Here is a 22,751-nt window from a genome sequence, read left to right as displayed (position 1 = left end):
AGCTATTATTACTTTATGGAAGTCCATTAACCTCTCTGGTCTTAGTCCAGTTACAAATGTTGATAAAAACTGCATCATTTTCAGTGGTGGTGGTGGGGGTGCATTGTGGGGATTAAAGCAAATATACTTTATTCAGAACAATGCCTTATACATCAGTAATGTTAATTATTTGTATTAGAAGGACAGGTAGCACTGGCTTTGGATTTGAAAATCACATTCAGAGGTCAAATAGGGAAGAATGTGCGCAAAGTTGACAATGAGAAAACTTCAACTTTGCTATGATTAAAATTAAAGTGTCTAATGTGGTGTAGACATCAATTTTTGAAAACTTTTTTTTTAATATATCTCGGGTTATATATAAAGTATATTGACACCAATTCGTGTCTTCATACATGTACTTTGGATAATGATGTCCATCATATGCTACCATCTTTGCTAACCCCCTGCCCCCTCCCTTCCCCTTCCACCCCTCTGCCCTATCTAGACTTCATCTTCTTTTCAGACGTCAAATATACTTTGATGGGGGATGGTAATACAAAGTCAAGCATGTAGAGTGGCAAAGAGTATATGGAAAATCTCTGTATCTTCTCAATTTTGCCATGAATATAAATGGCTCAAATAAAGTCATTAAACACACACTTCATAAATATAAACACACATTATACATATATATATATATACGTTATATACAAATATATACATAAATATTTATATACATATATTTTATATACATAAATATATACATAAATTTACCTTGATTCCAAGATTCCATGGTCTAAAGTCTTCAGTCTGATCAATTTCTAATGGTTCAAGCAAAGGCTCCCATACACCAAACATTTCATTATAATAATGAACCTAAAGAAAGAATTTTTAATCTTTTTAAATGAATTGAAGCATCTTGATATTTTTAAAAATGATCTTCCACAATAGTTCCTGTAAACATGACTCTGGCCATGCTATTTCTTCTGCATGAAAAACACGCTGCATGTCATTCAGGAGCTTCCTACAATATAATCCCTCCCTCAGCACCCTCCTCGATTGGCTAACAAATAATGGTCCAGATTTGCCCTTCACAATTTACTTGAGATAAAATCCTCTCTAAAGGCATAAATATCTACATATAATACCTAAAATATTTTATACATAGTACTATTTGTTATAAAAACTACAAAAATAAATATATGCTTACTTCTAGCTCAAGCTGACAGTGGAGATTTATTAGACTACTCCAGTTTTTGCCTTCCCCTGAAAAACATGACTTTGCCAAAAGCATAGGCACTGTTCTATGACCAATTCCAGCCTCAAGAACCAGAAAAATAGAATCAATGTTCAATTTCATCATCTCTCCTTTGGGTACCAATTCAACTGAGGGAGATATTTTTTCAGTTTCATTTGACCCTTCAAGAAACCACATTTTTAAATTCTTTGTATCCTTCTTTTCCCATAAATGTGCTGAAGAAGAAGCCATCTCTTTTGGGGTGGTTTCTTTAGTTGTATAAAGTGCTGAAGTTATAGTAATCATGGTATTTATGATAACTGGTGAAACCTAAATGGAAAAACAAAATTTCAAAATACATTAAATATATTTGCTAAATAATCATAAGCAATTAATATTAAACATTTATTAACACAAAATAGGAGATATAATTTGTGGCTTACATTAATTTTTACATTACTACAACTAACTTCAATCTGATAAGTATTTACATGAATCTTGTAAATATTGAACTATCAAGTATAATTTCAACTATATGTACTATAACGGTAGTAGATATTAATAAAAGCTATCGAATGTCAGTAATAAAACATAGAATAACATACATTATAAAAATCTATGCTAAAAATTTTACAATGTTTCATAAAACTTATCAAAAACTATTTTTTTTCCTTATTTAATGATTTAAAAACTTGCTATAATAATTGCTTGTTTCTATGTTTTACTACTTTAAAAAAAAAAAGTGTACTAAAAGATTTGAGTGATTATATTTTAACCCACCTTTAGTGTAAGGGATTTTACTGAAATATCAATCACTTGTGGATCTGTACCTGTCTGAGTAGACTGAAAAAACAAGTCACAGGGCTGCAAAACCTATGAGAAAAAAAATTATTACCACTAAATTAACATTCAAATATTAAAACATTTCTATTTCAAGACCTTTATACTAATAAAGCTATGTTAAATAAAAAGTAACTAACTGTAAACAACCAATTGATTCAACACTTCTTAATCGCTAATCATTCTTTATAATAAAGTATTAATAATTGCATTTGCAATAATGTTAATGTAACACATTAAATAGAAATGTTATTCCCCCGGTTCTGGCATTTATTTAATGAGGAATTGAGTTCTAGAAACCTCATACTCAACATCTATAACATGAGGATAATAATACCTACCTCAAGAACTAAGAATCAAAATATTTAACAATTGGTTGGGCATTAACATCAAAAAGTCAGAATAGGGGCTGGGGCTGCAGATCAGTGGTAACAGTGCTTGCCTAGCATGTGGGAGGCACTGGGTTTGATCCTTAGCACCGAATAAAACTGAACAAATAAATAAAGATATAAAAAATCAGAATACCCATTTGATCAAAATGTCAGTCAATATATGTACTACTGAGTATCAAATGATTAGCAGCCATTTTTATCTCATTCCATTGTTGACATAAATTAATGAGACAGTACATTTGATCATAAATCTTATAACTGTCATCCTATAAGGTGGCTCTGAACATGTGGCCAATAAAATATAGAGGTTATACTCTTAAAGTCACTGAAGCTTCCATCACTAATGATATTTTTATCCTTCTCTTTGGTCACCCACTTTGGCAGAAAATATATCACAAGCAGTCCTTTGGATTCTTGCCAAGTAAAGCTTCAGAAAACTGATTCCCCAGCTGACAGCTTCATTGCAATCTTATGAGGAATCTTAAGTCTGTATCACCGAGCTAAGACAAGACGACTCCTAGATTCTTGACTCTTGGCATCTTCATTTTATAGTCCCCTAGACAGGATACTAAATTTTTCCTATTTTTATAGGGAATTCCAAGGGAATTCAGTTCCACATGCTCATCAGTATAGGAATCCCAATCTACTTCACTGTTTTGGCAAAGTAGAATATATCCCAATTCTTCTCATTTTATTTTCTTCTGAGGGTTCAACAATCATCTAAAGGGCTTTATCTGAGAAGAGATGTGTCAGACCGAAATGTTCATATAATAGCAAGCAAAACATTTGGAGCAATGTGGCTGATATTATCAGGAAGACACATATTCCTGGGAAAGATAATTTCACTCCAAGAGAAGACTCCTCGTTCAAGGGCATGGTATTGGCGTCAGCTCAGTTCTGGTAATGACCTTTTTTGCTCACAGGGTCTAGAAGTGGCACATGGCGTCACATGGCAAAAGACAAAAAGCACACATGCCTGTCTCAACACTTCTTTAATATTCTTAAATATATGAAAAATCTAAAGAACTTACACTATGTGTTTTACTTCACTAAAATCACTAAAATAAAATCTTATCACAGTATTAATCCACTGTACAACTAAAATGAAAAAAGTTCATCTACATAAGGAAAAGCTATAAAAGGCAAGGCAAATTGAAAATTTACCAATACATTAGGCATACTAATTAATTCTGTAATATAATTAAAAACGAATTGAATTTTCCCTAACTGTGGTAAGCAGAGTTCTGTCCTCTGGCCTGTCGAATAACTTATGTCTCTCCCAAATGCAAAATATATTTACCCTTTCCTAAAATTTATGTTTTTCATCATATATCTGACTTGTATGTCTCACTGATTCAAAATTTCATCTATTTTTTATCAACATAAAGTTTAAAATGTAAATCATAACCAGCTGCATATGAAGTTCCTGGATATAATCCTTTAAATATAGTTTTTGAGACACAATTTCGCTCCTTCTAAAACTTGAGGTGAGTTACCAGCACCCACCATTCCCAACACTTGATGGTGGCATACACTAGGACAACAGTTTACATATATTCCAGTTCAAATGGGGAAAAAGAATGAAAAAAGAAGCCAACAGAATCCAAAACAATTCTGAAATCTAGCCAGGCAAATGAGTTTCTTGATTCAGTTGTCAAACCTGGGAATAATTCTCTCTCAGCTCCTCTCTCTAAATCTTCCTTCCTTCTTTATAAAAGATAGGGCAAATCTGCACCTTTATAGTTTTATCATTCTTCCCCTCAATGGTAGAATTTTGGGGGTTCAAGAGTCTCTATTCATTTGATACTCAGTCCTTGTCAGTCTAAATATAATAGTGTTTCAGGCAAAATAATTTTCTTAGGAAGTCTGCAAGTCTTTTGTGGATTTCATGAGAATTCATTCCATTACACAAAAGCCACATCCAAATATCTCTTTTTTAAGAAAACCTGGTCTCCTCATGAGAAGACTAATGAGTAACACCCTTGTGCTTAATAGAGGCCTTCTGGATTAAGATACCAAACAAATCCTAATCTTGTGAAGGGGACCTTTAAGTGAGTGAACATTTATCTTTCTTAGGTGTTAGCAAAACATTATATAATCACACAATCTTTTCTCCAGATTACCCTCTAGACACCCAGTTCTACTTTCTAGAAGCTTTTGCCATTTGGAAAGGCTGAGAATTATCAAAATCATTAAATTCTGGTTCTTTTTAACATTTTTCCACAATTTATTTCTGTCTTCCAGTATTTTATTATAAACAGCAAAAAAAAAAAAAAAAAAAAAAAAAAAAAACAGGCAAGAGGCAATCTCTTTAGCTATACATGCCAAACTTTGTCACAAGTTCCATTTTCTATGTAACCATAAGTCAATTCTGTGAAGTTTCTTAATCACTGTGTACCAATCTCCTCTTCCACCAAGTTTCCAATAATGTATATTTTATTCTCCTCTGAGTCCTCACTGGTAATGTTCTCCTTCACCACATTTTTGTCAAGAGTGTGTTTGATATAATTAAGACTTACTCTATCATTATCAAAATTTCTCTAATGTCTACTTACTGCCCAGTTCCAAAGATGCTCCCACATTTAAAATAAATTATTACAACAGCATCTTACTTCTGGAGCAAAACACTATACATATTAGTTTTATAATACTGTGAAACAAATAACCACACATTTAGTGGTTTAAAATAACACAAATGTATTATTTCCCAGATTTATGGGTCAGGAATTTTGATGAAATCAAAATTGAACATGTGGCCAATAAAATAAAACATGTGGTGTTTAGCTTTTTGAGTTCTTTATATACCCTACAGGATTCATCTTAAAAAGGAGGACTGACTATGGAAAGACCTGCTTTCAACTTCTTTAAAATTGATGGTGGAATTCACTTCCTTGTGGCCCTAACACTAAGATCCCATATGTATTCTGTCAGTCAGGGACTACTTCCTGTTCCCTAGGTCCTTGCCATGTGGCCCGCTCCTTGACATGGCAATTTTTCATTCAAAACAGCAAGACGGCATCTCCCTGATGCTTCATCATATTTCACTGAGAATAATCACACTCCCCATTAACACATAGTCAACTGATTAGTAACCAAATATCATCCATAGGGGAGGAAAAACTGTGTAGAAAGAACAAAAATCGGGGGAAGAAATCTTGGAATTCTGTTTAATACACTTACAGAGAAAACTAAATTGGAAGAAAAAAATCTAAAACCATTCCCCCAAAGAAATCACACAAAAAAATACTATTATTCTTTTGTTTGGGGGGGGGGATCTCTTTTATTTAGGATCTATATTCAGAGACTCTGTCTATAAGGAATCCAGAAAAATTTATTCTTTTTTACTACTATAACCCCCTCACCATATTTCTCCCTTGTTATATGATTTTTACTGTGGAGACTATTAGTGCTTCCCCTTCAAAGAAGCAATCTTATAAGGTTCAACCAAACATGAACAGGCACTTAACAAATGCTCACAATAGACTCCTTACATTACAGAGATTGATTGTGATAGGGAGTACTGCCCCAAGTTGAAGACCACTGAATAACAAAGAGAAAAGATAAAATATATGAGATAAAGTGATGTCTGGGTAAATACGTTGTGGAAATATGTTCTATGAAACTCAGTTTTTTCAACACATACAGTTCCCTTCTTCTCAAAATACATTCCTATGATTCCTCCTGCCCAAGTTTAAGATCTACTTATCCTTTAGGTTATCACCATAAATATGACTTCCAGTGAAAAGCGCCTCCCCACTCTCCCACAACAGATAACCCCAACCAATAAACATAATGCTGGTATACTACAGGAAAATCTATCAACATAATTTAACATAAGAATAGGAAAAACTATTCATTTTTTCAACAGTCTACCAATAGTCACACAATAAAATGCTATACTTAATAAGATATTTTCTGTCATAAAATTAGATGTATAAGACTTTATATCTCAACATACTAAAAGTTTTATATATAAAATCAAACATTAAAAGTAATAATATCACTTCATTTGTTGCTTCTATTTTTCCTTCTTTCTATATAAAAATTACTTACTATATTTCTTCTGCATTCTCTCACTTTTTGAAAATGTAAACTCTTTCCTAACTTCCTAATACATCTCTTTCCCCCTAATTTACTATACTTTTTCCATCTTTCAGAACTAACTGGCCCCCATCATTAATGCTGATACATTCATTGCTGCTGTGGATGATATACTTGACACCTGCTGTTTGCTTTAAAGACAGATCTAGCTCATGGTTATTTTCCTTAGAGCCTCCCTTTTCTTAATAATGAGCAACTTTGCAAACTAAGACAAGGTTTATTTAGTATCTTAATTTTTTCATTTAATGGGGATTGAACCCAGGGGGCTTAACCACTGAGCAACACACATAGCCCTTTTTGTATTTTATTTAGAGATAGGGTCTCACTAAGTTGCTTGGTGCCTCACTAGATTGCTGAGGCCAGCTTTGAAATCGTGATCCTCCTGCCTCAGCCTCCAAAGCCTGAGGTTCGGACATTCAACACAACATGGACAGGCCTTGGATTACAGGCGTGTGCCACCATGGCCACCCTATTTAATATCTTTTTTAAAAAAATATTTATTGTTTTACTTTTAAATGGACACAATATCTTTATTTTACATTTATGTAGAGCGAGCCCTCTACCTCTGAGCCACACCCCAGCTGTATTTAATATCTTAATCAATATATATTAACTTAAAATTATAATGTCTATTATATTTCATAATTAGAATATTTATGCTTCTATTACTCCTTTAGAAGCCTAATCATTTTCAAGTGTATTTTTTAAACTATTGGGAATCTATGCAAATAAACTAAGAATTAAGAGTTTTAAGGAGGAAGAAAACCAAGTGATTACTAGTGAGTAAAATTCAAATATGAAGTATATCAAAGCAAATGGCTGAGGTTGAAAATATGTTATATGCAGACAAGCAAAACACCCAGATGGGGGATAAAAAGGGAAAATAATAAAACTGAAACACAGAAAACAACTGGTAGAAAGTCCTAAAAGTCAAAGAGCAGTTTGAAACTGACATGGTTAGAAATTCAGAGTAAGATCTTAATTGAAAAGTACCAAGATGAAACCAACTTCTCAGTAAGAAAATTCCCACAAACAACAATGAAGAACATCTACAAAAATGAAAAAAAAAATTTGAAAACTGGTATAATAATATTCTAAATGAGGCTCTTCGAACAGAGACAAAGTTATTATACAGAACAAGGTTGGAAAGAAAATAGGAAATTTTCACTCCTAAAAATGATATATATTATATATTAAATCAGTTACAATTAAGCAAATAATTAGTTAGTAAACTCACAGTAGTGATTTTGCCTTTTCTCTTGGCTGGAAGAAATGGGCATGCTCTGATTTGGAGATCTTTAATAGCAGCAGTTATTGTACTATTTTTACTGTCACCTTTACAGCAAATTTCACATTGTGTTGTAATGACCAAGGCAGGAGCATCATTTTTTGTCATGTCAGCCACAAACACAATTTCAGGGTTTTTAATAAGAATATTAACTTCCCATTTCTCTGATTCCTGTACAGGTGCTAAAATAAAAATAATAATTCAACATCTTAAATATATATGTATTTGTTATATAAGTATTACTTATAAGTATTTGATTATTTATGAGAAAAACATGTTTCTCTAAGTACAAAAGGAAAATAAAAGAATCATAGATCCGAAAATAATCTACTCAAAATTTCTCTTTGTTTTTTTGTTTGTTTTTGGTGGCACTGAAGATTAAACCAATGGACTCATGCATACTAAGTACATGCTCATTCAAGCTCCAATTCTCTCATGACTTGGAGAAACACTAACAACTGTGGGACAAAATCTTTACTATTTAAGGGCACAACTGGAACCTAATCTAGATTCCAAATCTCAACCTGATACTCTTTCTACTACATGAAATATGTTAAAAAATATAAAAATTATATGTAAAAGCTATTTATCAACAGAACAGAATAAAACACAAATATATTAAATTAAGATATTATCTTTGATCCCAAAAAGATGTGGTTGGTTCTTATTCTCCCTACTTGTTTTCTTTCGGCAACTTAATTTGTTCATATTGTTGCCTGTAGATAAGCAAATTACTTATTCCAATGTAGGTCTCATAATTTTTTAACCCAATATATATTTGCACTGTCAAAAAAAATACAAACTGCATATACTCTCAGAAAACACATTAAGGGTTTCCTCCTACTCTGAACAATAAAGATTTTAATTTATTTCTGCATTTACTCTGATCATCTAAATGGCTAACCAAGATAAGTGCTATTATAGTATTTCAAAAGTAAAGATATTAAATATTTTAACTGGTAACTAACCTTCTTTAGAAGTCCATGCTTGAATACTGGTCTCTGTAATAGACCCTGCTGTGTATGCCTCCAAAAAGACATTTGCAACTGTCAGCAGGAATTCCACACTTGCACAAATATACATTTCTTGAAAGACTGCATCAGTCACAGAACCATCTCTGATTTTCCTAAACTTAACATCCATCATGTCCTTTTTGTCAAACCCAACTGTCAGTCCTATCATTCTGAAAAACACAATAACAATGCCTATGTATGAGTAATTTACAAATAACCAAATACACCAATTAAAACTTTAAGGCCTCTTATTCTTTTACTAAGAACAAATAAGCACTCTGAAGTCATGTCTCCTAGGAAGACCCACAAAGTGCTATAAATAACAGACCTTTAAACTTCTGGAGCATAAATACTTCATAAATTAGAAACTTCATGTTTAAGAAATTATCATTTTTGAAAGTCAGCATGCTTTTTCCCATTTATTTTTATTTATTCAATGAATCTATCAACTGTCTAGTAAGAGCATATAACTAAACCAGAACATTTCAAATGTAACATGAATATCATGACTTGACTGAACTGAAGCTCTGAAGATCCTAAGATGTAAACAGAAAGTTAAAATGTAATCCTAAAGGTATGCTCTATACAATATACCAACAATTTCTAAGGTAAAAATTCAGAATGCTATTATAATACATACCTAGGAGTTGCTTTCTTGATGTGAGGTCTTTTATCATCTAAAATACAGTTTCTTAATGAGAAAGAAGAAAATATTGATTCATCTGTATACATTTTTAAATTACTTGTAATATTTTCCAACTTAAATTCAGCAAGTTTCAGAGAAGGATCACGAACATCTGTAAAAGCCTCCTGTGGAATAAGAAATCCAAACAGAAATCTGAAAATTATACAAAAATAGGTTTAAAGTATACTTTATGATATAAACTACTAGAAATTATTATATCTGCTTATCTGAAATATCAAAATTCTCTAATTTCGGGAGTGATGCAGGGGCTAATTCCAGGGCTTTGCACATGTTGAGTATGTACTTTACTGCTGAGCTATATACATCCTCTGCTCCAAAATTCTATATTTTCAAAGGACTCTCCAATAAAATGCCAAAAATAATTTATTTTTCACATTATTAGTTATATAAAAGTAATAGCTAATTAAAAATGGAAATGGTCAAAATTATTGTCAATTTAAAGTGAAAAGATCAACCATTTCTTCAGAAGAACACTACAAAATACACACAGAATATGAACAAGCATTACTGATAAACATTCACATATATAATTTTTCACAATAAAATGTATTTTCTTTTCTTCCTCAACTTACCTGTTCAGGACCTGGACTATACAGTACCATGGTGAGATAATCAGTTTTGAAACTCATATTTAGTGTTGTCTTAACTTGAGAAGCATGTGAATGTACTTCTACAACAGCAGCTGTTACCATAGTTGCTCCTTGAAAAATTATTGAGTAAGAGAAAAAAATATGAAAAGTAGCTTATTAGAACAACCATGAAATAGATTCAACAAATTAAGATGTTATTCAAGAAAATTAAAAATATTAGAAATTCACATATAGAATTTCTGGCTTGGGATTCTTTGCATAATAATTTGGGAATATTAAACACTCAGCACTCCTGTTTTCTATCAATGCTTCCATTTCTACTTTTATAATTTGGGAATAATAAAACTAACCACAGGGTTTGTTTTGAAGATTAAGTAAATCAGCATGTGTAAAATGTATACTAAAGTGCTTAACAATAAGTAAATAAAGCACCTGTCACATAGTTTAATATTGAAATTTTACTTTTAAAAAATAAGACCAAATAAGATACATTAGATGTTATTTTAAAAATTGTTCCACTAATCAGGACTCAAATATTGTGTTTCCTACATTTAAATTTTAATGAGAATGTTATATGTATATGATATATATTAAATGGGCTTATAAGGAAAACACATCAATTCCTAATTCTCATTCAACCCAACTCAAGAGACAAGATCAACATTCCAGGTAATTTATTTCTAATTAAGATAAAATTTACATAAAATGAAATAAATGAATCCTATCCGAACAACTTAATGAGACTTCATAAATGTATACATCCATGTAACCAACCCCCCAACATATGGAACATTTAAATCCCCCCCCCGCGAAAGTCTCCTTAATTGATCTTTCCAGTCAAATTCCAACATCCCTACCATTCTAATTTCAATCATCATGGATTAATTTTGTCTGTGCCTAAATTCTATTTCAATGGAATAATACAGATTGTACCATTTCATGGTTGGCTTCTTTCAGTGAACATAATGTTTCTGAGATTTATTTATGTTACTACATGCATCAGTAGTTCACTTATGGAAGTAATCATGCACTCTGAAAACAGTTTATTCATTCATCTATTGAAAAACATTTGGATTATTTTTAGATTTGGACTTCTATGAATAAATCATTTTGTGTATATACACACTTATTTTGGAATAGGGTGGGGTTAAATACCTAAGTGTGGAGTTACTCTATTATAGGTAGGTGTATATTAACTGACAAACTCTTTGTCAAACTGGTTATACTACTTCATATTCCTACAGGTCATATGTGAAAGTTTTAGCAATTCCATTTTCTCCATCAACATTTGGCATTGTAAGTCTATTATAATAGTCTAGTAGACTAATATAATTCTTTATAGCTACAAATTTCTTTCAGCATTGCTTAAGTTGCAGTTCACAAATTTTTTCATATTTTATGTTGATCATTATTCAGTTCAAATGACATAGGTATAAAAATTTCCAGAAGAAAATTATTAAAATAACAATATATTCTAACCTTTATTTCTTGTGCCATCAATTTTAGATATTATCTTCATAATTCCGATTATTTATATATTATTTCATTCACCTGTAACATCTTCCTCTCCAGATTTAATTAGTTCTGTCTTTACTTCCTTATTATTATGGTTAATAACATTTGCTTATTTATATATTCTTTCTCTGTCTTCCCTTGCCCTCCAAACCTTTATACCAAGAGCTAACTTTTAATAGGTCACAGAAAGGGAGCTGCTCTGCTAGGTAAGAAATCCTAACCCAGAAGAAGGTCATCTACAAATGGTTTGGCACCTACATAGTCTTTCATGTGTTGTTGGACTACGTAATATTTTTCAGTGAAGAGATTTATAGTTTATTATAATACTGCCTCTGGAACTTTAGCTACACTGGTGCATCTCTCAAAAATGAAAATTCTTCTTTCCCATTCTAACAGTAGCTAAAAAATCATGGAAAATTCAGCACACTGTATTTCTGCATTACAATATACAGATTTCTTTCTTAAAAACAGAAAACTTACCATTCTCTCTATGCCACTTATAAAATATAGTTAAGTCCTCATCACACAAATTATGTACAATTTATGCTACTTTTCTTAGGATATAGGACATAATTCTACCTAACTTTTCTTCTTCTTCTTTTCTATTTTTTTTTTGTTGTTGTTGTTCATTAAATAGTCTTGGTTCCTTTTTAATGAAAACCAAGTACTTCCAGCCTAGTCACATATATAATTTTGGGATTTCTTTAAAATGTACTCCTGGGTAGAACCATTATTGTTTGATATTTTCCACTTTCTGATTCCTAGTTTACCTTGCTGGAACATATTTTTAAACTCAATTTTTTAGGTGTGGATATTTGGGAGTTTGAGTACATTTTTTTTAATCTGTATTTTTTAGTTATAGTTGGACACAATACCTTTATTTCACTTATTTATTTTTATGTGGTACTAAGGTTCCAATCCAGAGTGCGAGGAGAGTACACTTTAATCAATGAAAAATCTAAGAATTCTTTTGTTTTCACATTTTAGATGATGGTTTGGCCATATACAGAATCCTAGCTTTAAAATCACTTTTCTCAGAATTCTGAAATATTGCTCTATTTTCACCTATTATCCAGATTCCCATCTTATCAAGTTCTACTGATAATGCAAAAGCAATACACCCCTGCACACACACACAATCAATAATCTAGTCCCTTAGTAGGCAGCCTGTTTCTTTTTTTCTCGTAACTTTTAAAATCTTACCATTTTTGGTTCTGATAGTTAAAAAAAGGAAATTTTTTTTATATGGGGAGACATAGTTTACTCAAGCTGCTTAAAATCTGGTAGATTCTTTATAAGAGTTGACTTGATATTTTACTTAAATACAGAGTTTAATACCTATTTGGAAGCTTTCATTCTCTCAGATATTTCCCCTGCAGTATCTATTATTCTGGAATTGGGCTTTCTGAACTGAAGCAACACTTTTTCATCCCTGTGTTTTTGGGGATTTGTAGTTTATTATGATACTACCTCTGCTGCTACAGTTTCGATAAAGCAACTCTCTAAAATAGAATGTGAGAGAAGAGAATTTCTTTATTTTAGAGAGTTGCTAACAGTGGCTCAATTATGCAAAATTTAGTATGCTACACTTCTGCACTATAAGTATATACTGTTCAATTATTTGTTTATTTTACAAAACACTAATGTATTTATTGTTTCTTTCATGCTTGTGCTCTTGTGATTTTCCTCAAATCTGACCATTTATGTTTAACAATAAAGGACTGTGTTGATTAGATAGTAAGGATGGGTTTCCAGTATTGCTGTAAATGTAAGGTTATTTATGTGTAAGGATTCTCCAAGTGGTAAAGCTATATAATACCTCAGGGCTTTGAAAATGTAGACATCATGGATTAGTAGGTTTTACTTTATGGTAGGTAGGTTTGGGGATCTCCAAATTATACAATGAGGATAACACTTCATTATTCTGCATCAAAATCATCTTAGCATTCCTAACTAACCCAATTTTTCACACGCTAGTACTGAACTTAGCACCCAGCTATATTCCACATAGCACTTTGGATCTAACACTGGAAAACAACTTTCTAAGTTATGATTCCTTCTATCCTATTTTTCAGCCATTTATCTTGAAAACATATGTTAAAACCCATCATCTACAATGATCATCTTTCTATATACACTCATAATATTTTGATATTCCTAATACCATTGTATACTATTATAAGGATAAGGAAGAGGGTTGCAAGCAGATGGAAGGACCTATAGGAAAGTTGAGAAAAAAGTAACAAAACAGAACTAGGAATTTTAATTCAAAGGATAAATATCAACAGAATGATTAATAAAAGAGATAATTTATGAATGTCTAAATGGAATTAGAGCATTAGAAAGAGATTTATTAATCCTATGAGAAGAAGAAAGAGAAAGGGAAAGGAAAGAAAGAGAGGAGAAAGGAAAAAAGGAATAGAAGAAAGGAGAAAAGAGGGAGATGGGGCAGGGGACAAAGGAGAGGAGGGGGAGAATAAATAGAGAGAGGACAGAAAGCATGAAAAGGGGGAACCAATTTAAGGTTAACTTACCTCCTGAATGGTATGAAGCATTAGCTACTCCATTAGAATTGCCAGAGTGGTCTTTCACACTAGCAGGTGAGGCATTAACATCTTCATACCATAAGTTGCCATATAATGTTTTAAAAATAGTAGTCATATCTTCTTGACTAAGAATAAACTATTTAAAAAAAATAATTTAGGAAAATAAAAAAAGAAAATACAAGGAAAAATGTTATGGGCCAGGGTAAGGCAATGACCAAACAGACTCCATTTTACCCTGAGACTCCATATCATGTAAGAAATGCTTCTCCCATGGGAAAGCCCCAACTCTGTACCCATCAACAGTTACCTAGCAATTCTTATACAATGTAAAATTGTTCTCTTTGCTTTCTATATTTCTAGGGCAACGTACCTTGTCAGAGATTAACTGTCTAGACTTTAGTAACCATTCTCTAACTTGTACTCAACTAGGATCATTTTGACCCACTTCCTTTCTGCTTGCTGCTATGCCAACTGGAAAGTCTTGTGGGAAATACCAAAGTACCCATTATACTGTCTCATTAACTGCACAATTCAGATTCTGTACTTTCTTGCTTATATTGGCTAAACCCTCAAACGTCCCTTTTGTGGGTTTTTTGTTTTTGTTTTTGGCTTAAATATGAGGCCAACTGAAGGTAGGCGCGTCACTCTGACCATCTCGCTTTTAGAGAGTTAGAGTGTCTGCTGGTGGCCAGCAATAAAAGCTTAATTGGAATGGCAATGTGTGGTCTGAGAGTTATTTGAGGGTCTCAGTATTGGTATAACAACAAAAAAAAAAGATTTGTTCTTTTTAATACCCCTATATCCTTCCCTTAAAATTCTCATGTAAGAAAAATGAAAAACTTATTTAATTTTAGCTCTCTAACTGAAATTTAGATTAAAATTTTAATGCATAAGAACATTCAGTTTTCTAAATGCCATGTGATCTTTAGGAATTTGTGAAATACACAACTAAATTAGATAACTACTGGCAGTGAACTACTTGTTATGAATGTGCCAAATAATCCAGTAATTTTAAACCTTTAAAATGAACTTTCATTGGTCAGTAGTTATCCAATACTTTGGACACTTTTGATTATTAATCATCTATTTTATAAAAGATAGAACAGCCAAAATAACAGTATATTTGTGTGATGAAATATATAATGTGTTTTGCATGAATTATTTTATTTCAATCTCACAAAAGTCTTAAGTATGTGAAATATAATCCTGATTTTATAAGAAAATAAACCTAAACAGTTAAGTAAAATGCTTAAGTTCACATAAACTTCAATAACTCCCTCACAGTTAACTTCAAACCCCACTTGTTTTGAAATTAGCCTATACCAACACCATAAGACCTATCATGAGAGATATAGTGGTTAATTGTATGTACACACAAAGGTATGGTATGTTTCATTAGTTTGGTTCACAGTAGCTAAATATCTTGTCAAATATTATTCTAGACATTCTTCTAAAGTTTTTTGTTTGATGAGATTAACATTTAAATCAGTAGATTTTGAGCAAATGAGACTCCTTTCCATGACAGAGTTGGCCTCATCCAATCAGTTGGATGCATTCCCTAGAAAGAAGACTGACCCCTTTCAAGCAAGAATTTTGCTGCAGGCTACCTTAAGACTGCTGCAACATCAACATTTTCCTGTGCCTTGTACTGGCCTACCTTGTACCTTTTGAACTTGTTAGCCTCCACATCATATGCACCAATTTCTTAAGCTAAATCTCTCCCTTTTACCCCTACCACACCATTCCTATTATTTATTTCTTTGGAGAACCATGAATAAAGTAACAGCATTTATATATTTAAAAAAATGAGTTTTAAATTGATGTATGTGATCAAGACAGTTTTTTTAATTGCGAAATTGTGACTTAATTCTGAACTTTTCAAAACTGTTTTTATTTCTGGTTGTAAAAAGCTAAAGGGATTTTAATTACACAAAATTTTACAGTTGTATTGAAATCAGGCTTCCTTTGACTGTACTTCATCTAGTTTTTAAGATAAAGTCCATATATACTTTATTCATGCTACCTATGTTTTTTTAAAAACTTTCATTCATTCTCTTTTTACTCATGACACTATTTTGTGCTCATTATGGTGCAAGCATTGCAAAAATAATATGTTCATATAAATTAGTTAGCTGAAATTAAATGTTAGAACTTTTAAATCATTTCTTTCAATTAGTACAGTACAATGAATTCCCCTCAAATACTGATTTTTAATCCTAACTCTTCAATCTAGACAGCAGCTCACTGGAAGAAGCTAGAAGAATTGTAAGGATTGCAAGACCGCTGATATATGGCTCCTACAAGTCAGGGCAGGCAGAAATCAAAAGTTGTTGCATTTGGTCTGCATACATGAGACTAAATGACTTCATTCCAGCTTCTGACAGAGAATAAGGTCCTAGGGTATAAACATGAGGTCCAAAAGGGATAAAATATGTGGGCTGTGGAGTGAGCTACGGCAATACTTGCTAATTGTTCAGGTGAATCAGGGTAGGGGAAGACTGAACTTCCTCCTAGTGAATCTGCCCCAGAAGGCACCCAGGTATTTGCAGGTGATCTGCAGCATCACATGAATATTCTGCATGAAGTCTCCTGAGAACAGTGAGCGAAAACAAAATCTCTGTTGCCACATGAAAATCTGCCTAATAACACAGTGGGATGTGGATCTCCCTGCATTCTGGGTAGAATATGCTATTTATGTTTTTTAAGTTTCTATCTGTTCTCTTACCAATATAAAGAGAATTTAAATATTTCAAAAATTTATCTGAAGACACCATTCATCCCCAACCCTATAAGTTAACGCATTCATATTACCTTACTTACTAAGAGCTTAAAGACTCTCAGTTGACACCATCACATTTTAAACACTGTATATAATTTTGACTTAAAAAGTCTGAAATCTCAAACATGATGGTTTTCTCTTTTTGAATAAAATTTTATAGAGAAATAGAAAGGAAAACTGGGGATGGAAGGCGGGGAAGGATCTAAGTAGATTTCTTTAAGAATAAACAGAGTATATGTTGCTGCCACTTCAGTAAAGCATGTGATAATAGTTTTGACTTCAATCCTGTCAGAAGGGAAAAATAAGGACTTGTGGGTGGTGTGTTAGAGATCTGCAAAGTAATGTCAATGAACAAAGCTATAACTAAGGTGATGACAACATTTACCATTTTCACCTTCAACCTCCCCACTCCTCTAGACATTCTCTTCCTTTAACTTTTTTTTTTACAGGTTATTTCATATTTTACCATAGTTTTAAATATTATATGCTGATAACTTATCAAATAATATTTCCAGCCTAGACCTGTCCACTAAATTCTCCATGAATACAACTAATTGACTGTTTCCTTCATGGAATTTATCACAATTTATAACTATTTTAAATACGTGTCCATTCACTTTTTACTATCTAACTACTGCATATTCCAGATCACCATCACCACCAACCACTGCCTTAGACTTGTAAGTTACATGAAGTAAAATGTCATATCTTCTTTGTCACTATATCTCCAGCACCTAACACAAGGCTTCACACACAGTAAGTACTCATTTGTATTTATATTTTAACTGGCAGCAAATCCTTAAATTAGAGTATCTGTTAAAAGAGCAAACGGAGAATATTAAAAAATTCTAGACTAATAAGTCACAATTTCCCTTCTGACCGAACTGATTATATAAAAATTCTACCCAAAAAAGTTCTTACACTCCAAAGCAACATTTCCCATGAAAAACAACAACAACAAAAACAAAAACAGAAATCAAAGAGCAACCAGAATGTTACCTCCATAGGTTTTAGCTGAGCATTTACATTAAAACAAGGAACTTCTTGGTACCATTCCCAGGACATATTTCGCTCAACAACCACTTCAAGATTTAATGGCAGTAATAGGTCCAGTACTTCCTGGTATGCATCATTAAAATACTGAGACCTGTAAGTAGAAACAAAATTTCTATGAACTGTTTCATATATAGTCAGATGAGGGTGGAGGGACAAAGATTAACTTATATAAACTTCTATATAAAAGAGAAATCAATAAATTTGGGGTATGAAGAAACTCTGTTGGGCTACATTTTACATATCAACATGAGAGATGTTCTGTCCCTATAGAAACAAAGGTGACTTTATCTGATAAATTAATTTTTTAAATAGCATTTTACAATGTGGTAAAAAGTGACAAAAAATACTCGCTGTATTCCAAATCCAGAACTTTCTCTATATAATCAGTAAACAACCATTACATAAAACCTCATTATAAAAACATTTTACTACACTGATTCAGATATGTAGCAGAATACTGCATATTTCCTTACTTTAAAAAGAAATAAAGTTGTACCATATGAAATTTCTATTTCTATGGATCAAAATAGCTGAGTATGTACAATTTTATATAAAGCTGAACCATATTTGGTTTTCCAAGTACTGATAAAAGTAGGATTGATGCTCAAGAATCAAGAAAAGATCAGGTCACTGAATTCCTTTGTTAGATATGAAGTGTACCTCAAAGCTCACATGTAAGAAAATGCAAGAAGGTTCAGAGGTGAAATGATTAGATTATGAGAGTTGTGATCCAGTCAGTGGATTAATCCACTAAAAAGGATTAACTGGGTTCAATGACAGAAATTAAATGGGTTGTATCTGAAGATAGTAAGGCATGGCTAGAGGAGGCAGGTTACTGGGGACATGCCTTTGGGATTTATATTTTGTCCCTGTTGAGCAGAGCTCTCTCTCTCTCTGCATCTTGATTGCCATGTCCTGAGCTGTTTCCTCCTCCATATCTCAGCCATAATCTTTTGCCTCATTTCAAGCCTAAAGCAATGGAGTCAGCCATCTATGAACATAGACCTCTGAAACCAGGAGCCCCAAATAAATTTTTTCATGTTTCTTATCAGGCCTTGTGATAAGTAACAAAAAAGCTGACTAAAACACCCTTCAAGGACAATATGACCATAGAAGCTTCCTATTGTATCTTCAAGTGACAATCTCAAACAATTAGTAATGTATTTATAGTTTAACTGACAGCAAATCCTTAAATTAGAATATCAGGATACTACTGTAATTTTAGCTATTGTTTATACAATGGGAAAGAAATATGGGAATCATCAAGGATCTCTCAGAATGTCTTGTTATCAAACCAATTGATGAATGGAATACAGAGTGGCATTATACTTATCCATGCATGCATGCTTGCAATCTTCTACTTAACTGTAATAAAATAAGGAATCTAAAAACTCTATAAGGTAATACTGCATATTCAACTTTAATGGCTATATATCATAACATAGAGCTAAGTCCTAAGTCATTTAATCAGCCTTCTATCATGAAAAATATGTTATTTCTAGTTCTTCACTGTAATAAATACTTGGATCACAGCCTTCAAAATATTTGAGTAAATAAACTATAAGAAACATAAATACTAAATTAAAACATTATTTCCTCTGGAAAAATCTTTTGTGTTAATATTACTCTATATCTTGGGGCTAGATAATTTGGCTATGTGTGCCTACAAGTTCTTTGAACTTTTTCTATCAAAGTATTTCATATAATGCATTTTAGTGTATACAGTCCACTTATGAATTTCAATTATAGTGAAAACTTCATGGGAAGGCACTGGACTATGTTTATCTTATTCTTTGTTGTGTTACTAGTATTAGTTCAGATTATTGGCATAAGTAATATAATTAATAAATATTTGCTAAACTGTATTCAAGAAATTGGATTAAGATATATACAACAATATAAAGAACTTGTTGTCCTTGCTTATGTGGAGAAAAATAGTAACTAAACTGTATTTTCACAAACCAATTACTTTTTAAAAGTTATTTCAGGAAAAAGTGGTTATACTCTAGTTGAACAATTCTATTTGTAAGAATTCAACCTACAGAAATGAATTGTCCAAAAAAAGTAAAGAAGATGATCATATCAGTACTGATAAACAAACAAAAAAACAATAATCATTATAGTGTTATAATATCAAAAAGAAATTGAATCAATTTAAATTCCTAACAAAATTTATTTTTAAAAACTAAGTAATAAACTATTAAGAAAAAATTATGCATTCAAAATAAAAACATGAAAAAATACAGCCTGTTGTTAGAAAAAAGCAATTTACAACACAAGCCACACAATATAATCCTAATTTTACTGAAGTTAAATATAAATGCAAATAAAATGAACTGTAACAAAAAGACCAAATTGTTAGCAGTTATTTTGGGATATTCAAGAGATTGTTAACAATCTTTTATGCTCATTATCAATAAAATTAACCATTTTGGAGATAAAATAATAAATATTATGATTATTACAGACAATTGTGGACTCTTGTTAAACACAAGCAATCTATTTTACCAATAGATTCACACCTCATTTACATCTACCATTTCTTTAAAACAAACAATACATGATGAAATGAAAGTATAAATATTCTATTTTAGCAATGGAAACTTACATTTCAAACTCTCCAGGTTACTGAACCACTTGAAACTTCAAGGTATTAATGCATATTATAGCCTACTAATAAAACAGAAATCTCTTATCTTAGTATTTTCCTGTAATTTCCAAAATCCCTGGACTTAGATAACAAATCATTCAACATTTTCCAACTGTCTTCACTAACTATATCATTCATTTCTTACCTTAACCGAAACATGGCTTTCCAAGAAGTTCTATAAACAGATGTCAGTTTTTCTCCAATAACCTGCCTATCTCAGGGTAAGAGAAATAATTTTTCTTAATTTGTGATGATGCCTCCCATCTCTCACTGTTCCTTTAAGAATAACAAGACCCAGGTTTACCACTTTTACTCATGCTATAATACATCAACAAATAGTTCTTATTTTTTTAACACTGATATTATTGAATCTCCAATCTATATATGCCTCTATATCCTTTCACATTATCACTACCCTCTTGTCTTTAATATCTTCTGTCACCATTATTCATTAGCATGACCCTCATTCAATAGAATCCTGGCCCCCTAACCTTAAGTCACATCAGCTTGTCAAGAATTCAGTGTCACTCAACAGCTAAACAGTGAAACCAACCTAGATGCCCTTCAACAGATGAATGGATAAAGAAACTGTGGTATATATACACAATGGAATATTACTCGGCATTAAAAGAGAATAAAATTATGGTATTTGAGGTAAATGGGTGGAGTGGGAGAATATCATATTAAGTGAAGTAAGCCAATCCTTAAAAACCAAAGGCCGAGTATTTCTTCTGGTAAGTGAATGCTGATCCATAATAGGGGGGTGCTGTGAGAAGAATGTAGAAATTTTGATAGGGCCAAGGGGAAGGAGGAAAAGGGTGGTGGGCATGGGGGCAGGAAAGATGATGGAATGATATGAACACCAATACCCTAGGTACATGTATGACTGCACATGTGACTCTACATCGTGTACAACCAGAGAAATAAAAAGTTGTGCTCTATTTTTGAGTACAATGAATCAAAAAGCTTTCTGCTTTCATGGATAACTGATTAGAACTAATAAAAATAAATTTAAAAAAAGAATTCAGTGTCACTTGAATCCAACTAGCTGTAGCACTTCCAATACAAAACAATTTTTAAAAGACTATAATTGATATTCCCAAAAATATTTGAGGGAGAGAGAATCACAAAATGAAGTATAGTTAAAATAAACTACAATCCCACTGCAAACAATTTAAGCTACCAAAGTCTTTAATGTAGAAAGACTTATACAATGAAAACTACAGAACCCTAAAGAGAGAAATAGAAGAAGATCTTAGAAGATGGAAAAATATACCCTGTTCATGGACAGGCAGAACTAACATCATCAAAATGGCGATATTACCAAAAGTTCTCTATAGGTTTAATGGAATGCCAATCAAAATCCCAATGGCATTTCTTGTAGAAATAGAGAAAGCAATCATGAAATTCATATGGAAAAATAAAAGACCCAGAATAGCAAAAACAATGCTAAGCAGGAAGTGTGAATCAGGCGGTATAGCGATACCAGACTTCAAACTATACTCCAGAGCAATAGTAACAAAAACAGCATGGTACTGGTACCAAAACAGGCGGGTGGACCAATGGTACAGAATAGAGGACACAGAAACCAATCCACAAAACTACAACTATCTTATATTTGATAAAGGGGCTAAAAGCATGCAATGGAGGAAGGATAGCATCTTCAACAAATGGTGCTGGGAAAACTGGAAATCCATATGCAACAAAATGAAACTGAATCCCTTTCTCTCGCCATGCACAAAAGTTAATTCAAAATGGATCAAGGAGCTTGATATCAAATCAGAGACGCGCCGTCTGATCGAAGAAAAAGTTGGCTACGATCTACAGTCCGTGGGGTCGGGCTCCAAATTCCTCAATAGGACACCCATAGCACAAAACTTAATAACTAGAATCAACAAATGGGACTTACTCAAACTAAAAAGTTTTTTCTCAGCAAAAGAAACAATAAGAGAGGTAAATAGGGAGCCCACACCCTGGGAACAAATCTTTACTCCTCACACTTCAGATAGAGCCCTAATATCCAGAGTATACAAAGAACTCAAAAAATTAGACAATAAGA

General features: G+C 32.3%; 1 protein-coding gene across 1 annotated transcript in view; it reads right to left on the bottom strand.

Annotated features, from left to right (window-relative positions):
• The window catches only part of Vps13a (vacuolar protein sorting 13 homolog A), a 236,593-nt gene that overhangs the window by 132,170 nt on the left and 81,672 nt on the right, over positions 1-22,751 (bottom strand). The window contains 9 exon segments of the mRNA XM_048806784.1: positions 754-855; positions 1,190-1,546; positions 1,997-2,089; positions 7,787-8,019; positions 8,806-9,020; positions 9,491-9,660; positions 10,129-10,256; positions 14,196-14,343; positions 17,986-18,171. Coding sequence (XP_048662741.1) covers positions 754-855; positions 1,190-1,546; positions 1,997-2,089; positions 7,787-8,019; positions 8,806-9,020; positions 9,491-9,660; positions 10,129-10,256; positions 14,196-14,343; positions 17,986-18,171 — 1,632 coding nt within the window.

Source organism: Marmota marmota, unplaced genomic scaffold (genome assembly GCF_001458135.2).
Source record: "Marmota marmota marmota unplaced genomic scaffold, marMar, whole genome shotgun sequence".
Lineage (NCBI taxonomy): Eukaryota > Metazoa > Chordata > Mammalia > Rodentia > Sciuridae > Marmota > Marmota marmota.
Note: the sequence above shows the minus strand (reverse complement) of the source record. Positions and strands in the feature narration are given on the sequence as shown.